The 14,114-nt window shown below is 48.1% G+C and overlaps 1 protein-coding gene across 7 annotated transcripts in view; it reads right to left on the reverse strand.

The window, feature by feature from the left end:
• Cux1 (cut like homeobox 1) overlaps positions 1 to 13,442 on the reverse strand; it is a 329,866-nt gene extending 316,424 nt beyond the window's left edge. For 5 of the 7 annotated variants that reach the window (XM_038345002.1, XM_038345000.1, XM_038345001.1 and 2 more), the window contains exon 1: positions 13,274 to 13,442. In XM_038345002.1, the coding sequence (XP_038200930.1) occupies positions 13,274 to 13,336 (63 nt within the window). In that variant the 5' untranslated portion in view covers positions 13,337 to 13,442. The remainder of the gene's footprint in view (positions 1 to 13,273) is intronic. The other 2 variants (XM_038345005.1, XM_038345004.1) reach the window with 2 other exon arrangements.
• Between the last annotated feature and the right edge of the window lie 672 nt (positions 13,443 to 14,114).

Genomic DNA, 14,114 nt, shown 5'->3' on the forward strand with positions numbered 1-14,114 from the left:
GAACATCTACTACACCGCCTTCCCCTCCTGCAAGCTCAAAACAGATCCCTTGTCGGGTGCTGTCCTGAGGCTATCAGAGGACTTGAGAGGCTCTGACACCACACGCAGCTCTAGCCCCAGCCAACACATGGTTAAACACTCACTAACAGCACAATAGTACATGGTTTCCCAAACTCATCCATCATAGCTGTACTGTGTACAAGTTACGAACAGATACACTTGTTGAGAACACAGGCAGGGGAGCTAGAAAGGAGGGCTCCTTTCAGCCCACAGCTGAAGAAGTTTAGAGCAAGGGTGCAGTATTTTAGGCAGTGCTTTTCTGTCAGCTAAAGAGGGAGCAGAAAGCACACAAGCTATGAAGGTTCCAGCAACAGTAAGTCTACCTGAGGTTGGGACATTAAGTCTCAAGCCAAGGAAAGGCCAGGTTCCACAAGGCAACCCAACCAGGCCCCATTTCACTCTCCAGCTACTTAGTAAACAAGACAACCAGAAAATTTCTTAGGCAGCCTTTCTGAGTCCCCAAGACCTCCCTACACAGCTGAATTTATATAGCTTTTACAGAATTGTGTAGGGATACCATGGAATAAACTAAGGGCCTAGGCCATGACCTACTAGTGTTCAGTGCCCAGGAAGTAGGGGCTGGCAATGGGGAAAAAATAAATACCTCTGCCCTATCACCAGCAGACATAAGCTGGCGACAGTTTATAAAGCCATCCTGTGAGCAGCCTGTCCTTTCCTTTCTCATTCCTTTTACCTGACACTGGAACCCCTAAATCCAGAGCTGGAAAAGTTAAAGTGAGGAGGCATATCACAGTCAAACTAAATCTTGGGTTCAATCCCTAGCACTTCAAAAATAAGATCTACAAGTAAAGAAACCTTTACCCACTCCATCTCCAACAAAGATAGGCAGGTCTCTCCTCTCTATCCCTCCTCCCCATCCTTCCCTCCCTCCTTCCCTTTTTCTGTCTGTCCTTGGTACTGGGGATTGAACCCTGGGCCTCCTACATGCTAGGCAAAAGCTGGACTGATGAACTACATCCTTAGTCAAAAATTTTACAGGATTCTCAAGCATTAATCAAAGTCCCAAAAGATCTCCCACAGACTTCAATCCATCTCCCTACTCAGCACCAACCTTTTGGCCAGACATTCAACACAGGAGTCCCCCAAACTCCCGAAATCCCAAAAGAAATGAAGTCTCTTCCCCTTGCTGGCCCATTCCTTCCCCTCTGCCCCACAGCAGCAGGTCATACCCACTACTGGGCCATCCTGCTCCTCTCATATCCCACCTGCCACCCTTGCTTCCCCAAGTTCATGCAAATGCTTGCTTGTACAGCCAGACAATGATGTCACCACCACAGAAATATCCTAGGTAGTACTTTCTTGGACTAACGAAAAAATAGAGAAAGTGTGGACTATGCAGACCGCTGCTCTGAAACAGGACTGGCTGGGTACCAGGTCCATAAGAGTCCTTCTGGGGAATGGGCCAGTGCAACACATTCCTCTGGCCCAGACACCCAAACCTGAGCATTTTTAACTCCAGGCTTGCTCTGATATTTGCTGGGTTCTGACTACTAGACAGTAAGTGCCTTCACCACTCAGTGTGGCAAGTACCCTCCTTGTAAGGCTACAAGTAGACTTGACAACGAATCTCCAACATAAAACTATTCTGTCCAAATCTATTTTTTAAGTGGATTTTTAGGGAGCTAGGGACATGGCTCAATCGGTAGTGCTTACTTAGCATGCATAAGGTCATGGGTTCTATCCCCAGCATGGCAGGATTGGGGGGAGATGACAAAACAAACAAAAAACCCTATATGGATTGGAACCAATATGTGCAAAGAAGGAATTTAATAAATGGGAATGCAAATCAAGCATATCCCTTCAGCAGATTTCCAAGTTAGCCATTTTAATAGACCAGTCCTACCTTTCATGATATTAAGAACCAGATTTCAGTTGGAATGTAGTTCAGAGATAGAGTATTTGTCTAGCATGGGCAAGGCCCAGGGTTCAATCCTCTGTATCAAATAAAAAGAAAAAAAAAAACCAACTAATCAACTTTGCATTCTAAATTTAACCAGTTAAGAGTCCCCAGCAGAGCACAGAAAGGCCAGCCCCCAAGCCGGGCGGTGGTGGCGGCGCACGCCTTTAATCCCAGCACTCGGGAGGCAGAGGCAGGCGGATCTCTGTGAGTTCGAGACCAGCCTGGTCTACAAGAGCTAGTTCCAGGACAGGCTCTAAAAAAGCTTCAGAGAAACCCTGTCTCGAAAAACCAAAAAAAAAAAAAAAAAAAAAAAAAAAAAAAAAAAAAAAAAAAAGGCCAGCCCCTGAGAGAGGCCACATCCCTCAGGCAGCACTTCCCAGCTGTGCACAGCCTAGGAGAGAGTGTGTCAGAAAGTACATGTAGAACAGATAGTGGACAGCAGGTGCCTGAGAAGTCAGGACAGTTTGATGCTGCCATGTGGATCATTAGAAACACTGAAGGAGGAAGTCAGCAATTGGAAGGGAGCCCCAGAGACTCCCAGCCACCCCGTAACTGCTTTCCTGGGAAGCCCCCAACCCCCATACTTGGCCTTCCTTTTCCATTCCTCACCATTAGATTTTGTGACCTTCCAGCTGCCCCAGACACGCTGTCAAAACCTCCTCCTTGCCATTCAGTCTGTTTCCTCCCAGATAGAGCCTGTCACTCCTCCAGGCGGGAAGGAATGCATGCAATCAGGTAGAACCCTCAGATGAGTGGCCAGAGGGAGCTTCACAGGACAATGTCCACAGACAAGCATGATTCTGGGTTTGCTTCTGCTGGAATGAAGAAAGGGTTAGATGCATCGGAGACAGACATCCATCAGAAGTTCTGTCTGCCAGCTTGGGGAATGTGGTCTCCATTCCATGCCAGAGTAAGCTGCTGTGGCTGTTTATAGACAGGCACACCATGATGAAATCAATGGTTTGAGAAGACTCATCTGGCAGCCCAGGCTGTCATGGATTTCATCCTGCTCTGAATGGACAATTTTGAAACAAGCAAGGATTGTGAACTCGGGTGGCATGCGTAAGAAAAGGCAAGATCTCATTGGCAATAAATACCCCCGAACTGTGTGTGTGTGTGTGTGTGTGTGTGTGTGTGTGCGCGCGTGCGCGCGCCCGCTCAAAGATTTCAATAAAGTATCAGCAAACTGTGGGATGACAGCATAATTACATACCAAACTGAAGCCATTTAAAACAGTTGCAAAGCACTTCTAACTCCCCTGACAATGACCTTCAACCATGACTAGTAATATCCTTCCTTTCCCAATCCTACGTTGTACTGACAATGGTGGACAAGAGTAAAAAAGAGAAGCAATTTGTTCCTTCTAGGATGGCCAGCTTCAGGTGACACTGTATCATATCCTGGTAGAGCTAGAAAAAGTATCCAGCCATGCCATGGGTCCCCTTGTGCTCAGTGCAAAGGCTGTGGCAGACCTCATCACCTGAAGAGGCATCTTACAGCAGCCAGGCTTCCTGTCTGGCTCCAGGATTCCCACACTTGCCTACTGAGCAGAAACATGATCCCAACTTGAACCTGTCTCCCACTTGGCTGGAAGATATGAGAGCACGAGTTGTTGCGAAAGCAAGAGATTGAGGTAGAGCTGAAATAGCCAAGTCAGTAAGCGAGCATTCTGACACTAGTCTCAGCGAAGGCTACCATGGCAATCATTTTCTTTTCCAAAGTCTCAATGGTTGTGACACTGAATGGAACTATAGCTCAGTTCAGAATTTAAGGTCTGTGTACCATGATGAAGTTTTTTTCCCCCCACTGGAAAGATCTGAGCAGCATAGGCTGCTCTTGGTGAAGGTAGTCCGTAGCAATATAGTATGGAATCACAAAGGTTCAAGTTTCTAGGCTAACTAGCATGGTGAAAAACAGAAAGGAAAGAGCACAGCCTGGAGTTGAAGTACTGCCCTATAATCATGGCCCTAGGGAGGCAGGAGCAAGAAGACCATAAGTCCAAAGGCAACCCTGGCTATAGAGCCAATTCCAGGTCAGCCTGAAATCCTGTCTCAAAACATAAAATGGCTAGTTTGGCAATATAATGCTCAAGAAGCAGAGATAGAATGATCAAAACATAAAGAATAGATTAGGCCAGCAAGACGGCTTAGCAGGTACAAAAACACTTGCCAGACAAGCCTAAAGACCTGAGTCTGATCCCCAGAACCTACAGCTGAAAGGGAAAACTGACACCAGAAAGTTGTCCTCTACCCACCCACCCCCAAACATACCATGGTACATACTTCACACAATAAACAATTTAAAAAAAAAATTAAAGAATATATTTATTTCACCAGTATCTGCCATGCTTTATGGAATGATTGAAGAAAATGATAATCAGAGCAAAAGAATGTAGCTGTCTCCAAGGAGAAAAAAAAACAAAATCCTTTCAAACCTCATCAATTAAAAAAACAAAATTGTAATGTATAATCCCTTCAAGTAATAATTTAAATTTTCATTTACATCTTATCTTCTAAGAATCTCAAAATGAAGTTCCACAAAACTTATTTTTAAAAAAAGTTGTCATAACACTGAAGATGACAGGCCTGGCATGGCAGGAGCAGGGCAAGAAATGACAGGCAGAGATAACAGAGCTCCGGGCTGCCTCGCAAAGGCTAAGGGCGGCTCCACAGTGGCCCTTCCTTACACAACAGCCCCCAGGCCTAGCTGAGGTTTGCAGCTCCAAGCTCTTGAAACCAAGTTTGCCTTCCAGACCCAGAGAGATGGTTCAGCCAATAAAGGCACTTACCACCAAGCCTGAGTGCCTACTGTTCCAACTCTGGGGGCTACATGATAGAAAGAAAGAACTCACTTCCAAGTTGTCCTCTAAACTCACCTCTTACACTAATACATACACACACACACACACACACACACACGCACGCGCAAATCAAATAAATAAATGTAATTTTTAAAATAATAGTTTTCTCTCTCTCTCTCTCTCTCTCTCTCTCTCTCTCTGTGTGTGTGTGTGTGTGTGTGTGTGTGTGTGTGTGTGGTAAGGGGTATATGAGCATCTATGTATGCAGGTACTTGACTGCAGAGGCCAGAGAGGGAAAGCACAGGTGTCTCATTTATTGGAACAGGTCTCTCACTGAACTTGAAACTCGTCTTTTGAGCTGGCTGACTGGGGGCTCTGGGGATCAGCCCAGCTCCTCCCCATAGTCTGCACTTCCAGGCATGCCCCATAGCTGCTAAGGCTTCCTTTGCCTTCACAGCAAGTGCTCTCTCTCACTGACCCATCTCCCCAGCCCCACTTCACTAACTTTCATCAAATCATTTTAACAGAGTAAACAGGCAGGAGGGAACATGGCAGTAAACCAAGTTCTCAGAGGTTCAAAGAATGTTCCAATAATGGCCTTAAGGTGAGTTCACAGCTTCTGAATCTTTAAAACATCAAGCTATGTTAGAAAACAAAAGCACAAGTTATTAGAGAGAAAGACCCAACTGAAAGAACACTCCCTTGCTTACAGGAGGAGGGCAAGTGGACAGAAGCTCTTGAGCTGTGGGTTAAGTTTAATCTTTTATTTTTTCAGACAGGGTCTCACTTAGTCCAGGCTGCCCTCAAACTCTATGTATTCAAGGATGACCCTGAACTTCTGACCCTCCCTCATCAACCTCCCGGTACTGGGATTTACAGATGTGCACCATCTTATTGGGTGTGGAACCTAGAACCTGGTGCTAGCAGGCACTGTACAACTGTACTACATCCCCAGCCCTGATTTTATTTTCTTCATATGCCAGGTGGACAGGATCTGAGAGTCTCTTCCATCTTAAAAAAAAAAAAAAAAGCTGTCAACACCCAAATACATTTTAATGAGAGTATGAAGTATGAACGGCATTCCGTTGCTTGACATTTTGCAATATTCACTTAAGAAAAGGCTAATTTATATCCATTTGTTTCTCCCTTAACCAAACTTGGGGGATGCCTTGCAAGCAACCACAGACAATTTTTTTACAATGTTACACTGCATTTCCTTATTGAGCAAGTACAGCCGAACAGAATGACTCTGCAGCCTCACTCAAGGTAATGTGAAAAAGAAACACCCTACTTGGGAGTTCAGAGTTTAAGTTCTGGTAATTTCCTTCAGCATTAACTGCATAAATCAAGCACTTGAGAGCATCCTCGATTTCAAACAAGGGTGAATGAAGGCAGCAGGGGCTGTAGACTCTGGTGACTTAGAAAGGTGTGGCCTGCTTTCACAGCCGGCTGCTTCAAGGACACTTGAGTGGAAGAAAGCAGTTTTACTCGACTTGAATCTCCAGCACGGCTACTGCTTCCTTGTTCTGCAGTGTATCTTGCCGGTGGCCTCCTGTCTGATTACCTTTCCTCTCGTTAGAAAGACACCCCCTTCAACCCCACATCCTCTTACACCACTTCCCATGGCCCAGGGCTCTATTAAACATAAAACTCCTGCCAAATGCCTGTGGCCTCCAACAGTAAAAAAAAAAAAAATACAGATGAAAATGAAGAAATTGATACACTTTTTTATTTACTGTAACTTTTTTTCCAGTGCTAGAGAGGGAACCTTTTGATTTCCATACTAGGCAATCGATCTACCAGACATCCACAGCCCTAAAATCTTTTGTTTGTCTGTTTTTCAAACTTAACATGTAGCCCTGGTTGATCTGGAGCTCACTATGTAGACCAGGCTGGCCACAAACTCAGAGACACCTGCCTCAACCTGCTGAGTACTGAGATTAAAGGTATATGCTACCATGCCAGGCATAGCCCTAAAAATCTTGAAGAGGTTTACAACAAACTAGACATCTTTCAGAAAGGTGTTCACTTCAGAATTTTTTAACTGTAATATTTAATACAAACAATGTATACCATAGCACTTTTTTTTTTTTTAGAACTGAAGAATTCTTGGTACAGCTGCACTGAGACCAATAACACAGGTTCTCTCAATCCCTAGGTCCCTTCCTATAAGGACACTCCCTTCCCTGCCACACAATGCTCATCTCACCAGCTTAAAAAGAGACAGGGCTTGCAGGGCAGTGATGGTGCACCCCATTAATCCTAGCACTAAGGAGGCAGCAGAGGCAGGCAGATCTGTCAGTTCTAGGCCAGCCTGGTCTACAGAGCTAGTTCCAGGACAGCCAAGGTTTCACAAAGAAACCCTACCTTGGAAAAAGGAAGGAAGGAAGGAAGGAAGGAAAGAAAGAAGGAAGGAAAGGAAGAAGGAAGGAAAGAAGGAAGGAAGAAAAGAAAGGAAGGAAGGAAGGAAGGAAGGAAGGAAGGAAGAAAGAAAGAAAGAAAGAAAGAAAGAAAGAAAGAATTTGTGGCGGGCGGTGGTGGCGCACGCTTAATCCCAGCACTCGGGAGGCAGAGGCAGGTAGATCTTTGTGAGTTCGAGGCCAGCCTGGTCTACAAAAGCTAGTTCCAGGACAGGCTCCAAAGCTACAGAGAAACCCTGTCTCAAAATAAAATAAAATAAAATAAATAAAATAAAATAAAAAATTTTGTCAGGGGGGCTAGAGAGATGGCTCAGAGGTTAAGAGCACTGGCTGCTCTTTCAGAGGTCCTGAGTTCAATTCCCAGCAACCACATGGTGGCTCACAACCATCTGTATGGAGATCTGACGCCCTCCTCTGGCGTGTGTGCATATATCAAGACAGAATGTTGTATACATAATAAATAAATCTTTAAAAAAAATTTTGTCAGGGATGAGTACAGTGGTTCATGTCTGTAATCTCAGTATTGGGATGGGTCAAGGCAGGAGGACTACTGTAAGTTTGAAACTGTCTTGTGCTACAGAGATCATACCAATAAATTAATTAAATAATTTTAAAAGTGGGACTCAAAGCAACTCAGGAAACATGAGCAAGACCAACAACTCCAAACACTCCTTAGAAAATACTAGTATACATACACACAGCAAAACCTAATTTGGAACAGACAGAAAGTCAAAATCGCCAGGTGGCTCTCAGAAGTATACCCTCAAAACCTGAAATAGGAAAAAGGCAAAAAGTTCAGGGGATCCTGGCACTGATGTGTTAGTTAGTGAAATACACCCCAGACCAAGTAAAAATTTTAAGGCTTTCAATGAAAAAGTCTTTCATTACATGTAGAATTTTTAGGCAAAGTAACTTGTCCCTGAACTCAAATCACCATCAAGTTATCATAAAATGTAAATCTATGTTTGGATCATGGATGAGCCAAGAGTAGTGATGGGTGCCCTTAATCCCAGCACTCAGCAAGCTGAGGCAAGTGGATTGCTGAGTTCAGGACAGCCAGGACTAAGTAGAGAAAGAGAGACCTTGTCTCTGAAAAACAAAAAACACCTATTACCCAATTAATGCCTCTGAGATCTTTTTACTCTGAGACATGACTAGGATGTTCAGGTAAACAGCAGTATGGGGCAAAAAGAGGCTGTGGGCCTCGCTTCAAATATCACCAACAAAATGAATAACTAGCAGCAGCAAGTGTCCCTCCACTTGGCTACGGTCAGACTCCCACGAAAGAGTCCAAGAGCCCCACCTGTTTCCAATTAGATACCAGAAATGCTGGAGTGTTTAAACTGCATTTGCTTGCTACTTACACAAAACAAGTGTTCCAGGTTTTTTGAATGGTTAAAATATGTTAAAATAAGATTAAGGGTCTGGTTTAAACAATCAGAGGCAGGGGAATTTCAATTGAAACCAAAACTATCTCTCTGCGGCAGCAATAACCCAGAGCTTCAGACAAAACAAAAAGATGAGGTAGACACATTTCTGCCACTGACAATGACTAATAAAAATCGGACCTTTCTTGGGAAGGGCATATATACTTTAAAGCTACGTATTAAATTTCAAATAAATTTAAAATAATTCTTATAGTCACTTACAATTCTATATAGCAGAATAACTTACTACAGTAACTTGACATTCATGTTATGCCCCAGTAAGATACGTGAAAATTTTGGAAACTATAAAAGGAACCAAAGGCAACAACAGAGATTTTCTTATGGTGATATTTCTCCTAAAGTAATATACAGATTGTCCCCTAACAAATCTCTCTTTCCTTCATTTCACTATGGAATAGATAGAGACTTGGACTTTTCTCTGGCCTTGTTTTTCCTACAATCCCAGGAAAACCTTGACCATCAATGGAAAGCTCCCACACACACTGATAGTTTTCTCTTCTTTGAATGTCAACAGAAAAGGTACTTTTAAAACTAGTAAATGTCTTGGGCTCAGTGGGGTTGAGCAGATGGCAGGTCCACTCGATGGATTAGGAGAGAAAAATTCTTGAGTAGACGGAGTTGTCTGTTCCCTTTTCCAACTTAGACCTGAGTATCGATAGAAGACGGGCCAAAGGGCTTCAGTGCACCCAACTGCATCAGAGTTACTGCATTATTTTATCCTTGCACTGACTTGTGCCTTAAAAAAAAGGGGGGGGGGGGTTTCACCCAGGTAAAAGCTTTAAGCAACTGATAATAACCTTTCCCACACCCAGTCTCATAAGACACCTATATTAAAAGAACCAAGAAAAGAAAAAATAGGAGTGCCCTGCATCATTTGTTCATTCATTATCCTATCAAAGGCACTAAGGGAGGTATTTTAATTGAAATTATATACTTATTACAAGGAGCAGTGTTGGAGTGCTGGAAACACACACACACACAAACATACACACAAACACATGCGCACACACATACAAATTCAAGCATGGCCATAAGAGGAAAACAACAAAAGCAACCAGAAAATAGACTTCAGCAAAAACTAAACTGTTTTTTTTTTTTTTTAATTTGGGGAGAGAACAGTTTTAAAGTTCACTTTTGCAGGGAATTTTCAAAAGGGAACAGATCACACTACAGAGAAAACACCCCAGATTGACGCAGTCACAGGCAGGCCCCATCCCCGAGAAGATTCAGAGCTCCACTAATGTGAAAACAAGTTACAAGAGTTAAATATACCTCTTTTCAAACATGTATTTAAAATATAAATTTATACAATGATGTTTTTCTTAATTAAAAAAAAGGTTGGTTTTTACAAGTCTGGGACAGGATCAAAACTTGTTCAACTAGTCTTAGCAACGCTACAGCACACTAACTTTGCACAGGACAAGCCTAGGTTTGGGATGAGAAAGGAAACAGGCCAGTTTTCAGAAACTCTCTTTAGCAGCAGACATCCACTCCAAGTCCCAAGGTGGTCTTAAGACCCAAGAAGAAGGGGCATAAGAACATAGCCCTCCAAGATGCTGAAGGGGGGCAGGGTCCGGCTGCATTTTACCAAGACCTAACTGGATCCAGCTAAGATTCAGCGACGGCTTTCAGTCAGTTGGATCTCAGTGATACCTAAAGAATTCTCACCAAAAATCTCCGACTCTCCATTAGTGAGAAAAGAGGACCCTCAACCAGATACCAACTCAAAAACCCTGGACCTAAGCTCCCAGATAAAGGAGCGGTCCAGAGTCACACTTGATCTTTGGCATTCCAAGTTCAAGTAAGGCTTCCAAAGTTGCCTTCCAGTGACACAGTTGAAACCACCTAAGGCCAAATCGTTATCTAACAAAAGCCAATAGGCTCCTTAACAACAACAGCACTTAAACAAAGGGTTTTGTTTGTTGTTGTTGTTTTAAGAGCAACAGAAAGTTCATTCCTGTTAACGAAAGGGAAACTTACAATGAAGTCATGAGGTGAAACATCCTCAAGATCCCCCAAGAAAGCCAATCAATGTATTGGGGGGCTGAAGAAGCTGCAAGAACATACACCAAGTTCATAAAATCTATTAATTCTCAAGAAACCAAATCATTTTTCTGGTCTTCTTCGGGAATGCTTAATAAAGGAACTTTACTAATATTAAACTGGGATGTCACGTGGGGGTGGTGATGGTGAAAATTAAGGTTTGTTTCTTAAAATTCCACAACGGGTTTTACAGTAAGCACACGAATTAAATTATGGTAAAAGGGAGCTATTTTTACTAAAATAGGGTAGACCAATTAATCAGAAAATGCCATCCGGCTGTGTACATTACATTCAGGAATCTAATTTACACAATAGACACTATGGAGTAATCCATTTTAGTCAGTAAATACTCGAACTTCTTTAAGTTTTAATCTTATCAGAAATACATATTTCACATAGTCTTCCTTAGTTAAGAGAGAAATGGGAGGAAATTTCATAACTAGTATGAGTCTGTCTTATCGTCCTCACGTAGGCAAGGGTAGAAAAAGCAAGCACAATTAAAGTTGTTTCACTCCACTTATATATGTTTTAATCCAATCAGCTTCGTTTCCTGCAGGCCTACATAAGGAGTTCGTTTGTTTCAGACTCCTAAGGGTGCTACGGGTGGGTTAGGAAAGTTCACTCAAGTTCAAGTTCAAGCACACTTCAGAGTTGGGAGCAAAGGCGGTTCCCTAGAGATGTTATGGAACGTCTCATACACACACACAATGCCGCTCTGGACCACAAAACTGTCCCCACTCCCCAGGGTCCCCAATGATCAAAGCTCTGCGGGCTCATTCGCCGCTCACCTTCAACTTGGCTCCGGCTACGCAAAACATCCACCTGGCTGATTCCCGGGGCTGTCCAGGAGCCGCGAACGCGGAGCTAGCACTAGCTGGGAGGGCCCCGAGGGCGAGAAGCTGGTTCAGATGAGGGGTGGCAGGCAGGATACCATCCTCTGGGCACTCAGGCAGCTCCGCGGAGGAATGGGAAGCCCCGGCACCATCCCCTCGAGGAGATGGGGAACCACAATCAGTCTCCACACAGTCCAGCGGGGGCCCCGGGGCTTTGCTTTCGAGAACCGGACTGGAGAAGGCAGCTCGCAGAGGACCTGCCGCGCGCTCCATAACTCCTGGGGCCCCTTAGCAGAGAGGACAGAATACACCCCTCCGCGAAAGAGAGTGAGGGGCTGGAGTGTTGCGAGCGACGGGTCAGTGAGGCGGGGGAGCCCTGGAAGTCCCTGAGTGCACAGCTAAGTCTGTCTGCACCGATCAGTGATCCGACAGGAAAAGCGCCCGAGATCGGGTCACACAGGGGCCTGCACTCGGAGGAAAGTTGCAGCCTTCCTCCCGCACCTTCCCCCTCCTCCGGGGCCGACCCCACACTCGGCGCGACCCACCGGCGTCCCCCCGCCAGCCAAGCTTTCCCCTTCCAAAGCTTCCCCCACAGCCCCTTCCCAGGGAAGTCCCCCGGCGCAAAAAAAAAAAAAAGGGGGGGGGGGGGACAGATTCAGCTCCGCAGTCACTTTCACGCAGCAGACACACAAAAGAGCGCGGGGCTTGCGGGTTGGCCCCGGGACGTAAACAAACCGGGTGGGGGAGGGACCCGCCACACCGGGAAGCCGGTCCCCTGGCCGGTCGACACCGGTTGACAATCCCTTACGTGAGTAGTGGAAAGAGGGATGGTGGCGGCTCGGCCCAAGGGGACCGACCGGGGAGCAGCCCGGAGCTCCAAGCCTCCCGCCGTCTCCACGACAAGGGGCCACCCGCCAGCCTGGCCGTCGCCGCCGCCGCCAGCCGCCGGTGGCCGATCTGACCCTCCCCCGGAGCCGGCGGCACCACAGCGCCACCCGCTCCAGCTCCGCCGCGCCGGCGGGGCAGTGGCGGCGGCGGCGGCGGTCCGCGACTCTTCCTCCGGAGACAGAGGAAAGAGAGAGACAGGCGCTTCATTCCCCCCCACCAGCCGCAACTCCCCACAAACTTTCCCCGGGATACGCCGGGGGCTGAGCCGGGGGGAAAGGCAGGACGTGACTGGCGGGAGGGCGACCAGCGTCCCGCAGCTTCCCCCTTCTCGGCCAGCCCGCCACCCCTCCGGAGTCACCCCGTGGCGCGTCCCCCCTCTTTAGCGCGCGCGAGTTCCCACTGAGCCCCCCGTGGGGGGGGACCGCCGCTCCCCCCCTCCTTCCCACCGGGGTCCCACGACCACGACAGCGCGCGGGGTCGGCCACGACGGCGACGGTGATGATGGCGATGATGGTGGGGAGGAAGACACCCTCCGGGGTTGAAGGGTGCAGACACCGGGGGGCAAAGATGTTGGTGGCGGCTGGCGGCTCCGGCGCCATCTTGGGCTGATCGATGATTGAACAAAGAGGATCAATTTCTATCAAGCCGAGTGATCAATGAGAGCCGGGAGCCCGAGGACCTCGCCGCCGACTCGGCCCCGCTCTCTCCCGGCACCCCCCCTCCTGCCTTCCCCCCGTCGCCTCAGGCACCCCCGCCAGGGCCTGGCAGCCCGGAGTGTCACACCTCCTTCCTGAGGGAGGCCGCGACACGCCCGCAGCCCTCACCCCCCGGCGCGAGGCCGGAGCGCCGAGAAGCCTGACCTGCAGCTGCTGTAAATCAAAGCGCTTCCAATATTGAAACATCGATCCCACATTGGCCGCCATCTTGAGACATATTGAGACGGAGTGAGAGGCTGATAGAGAGGGGGCTGGAGTTCAGGAGCCGCCAGGAGGCAGCAGGCGGGCGGGCGCCAAAACCCGGCCTGGAGCCGGCCGCCGCCTCAGCCACCGCGGACGCGGACTCCTTCCTCACGGCGCCGCCGCCGCCGCCGCCGCCACCGCCGCCGCCTCCGCCGCCGAGTCCTGCCTGAGGGTAACGCGGCGGCGGCGGCGGCGGCGGCGGCCTTGGCGCGCGCGCACCGCGCTCTCTCCCCACAGCCCGAGCGCGGGCATCCGGGGCCCTCGCGACCCCTCACCCTTTTTCCCGCGCGCCCCGCCGGGAGCCCCCCTCCCCGGCCGCGCGGCGACCCTGCGGCGGCCCGGCCTCGAGGGGGCGCTGCAGGGTCTCCACGGGGGCCCTGCCGCTCACCTAAAGGGAGGCCCCCCGAAAAGGACGCGCGATCGCGGGGGGGGGCCTGGCCCCGGGGGTGAAGTCCCCCGGCTTTCTCACGCGGTGACGGTGGGCTGCGTCGCTCGCGGCCGTGTGCGGGCGCAGCGCTCTTTGGCCCCGTGCCTGCGGAGCGTGCCATGACCACCTGCAAAGCCCGCGACCCGGACCCACCGCCCGTCCCGCGCGCGTGTGCTGGGGATGACCTCACTCCGGTCCCCTGTGCGTTCCAGCTGGGGGACCTCCAGACCACATGGGTCACGACCAGTGTTTCATATTCGAGGAAGTACAGTTGTGTAGTGGTAAAGGGAGGGGTTGACCACCAGCCCTGGACCC

This window comes from Arvicola amphibius, chromosome 10, assembly GCF_903992535.2.
Source record: "Arvicola amphibius chromosome 10, mArvAmp1.2, whole genome shotgun sequence".
Classification (NCBI taxonomy): Eukaryota; Metazoa; Chordata; class Mammalia; order Rodentia; family Cricetidae; genus Arvicola; species Arvicola amphibius.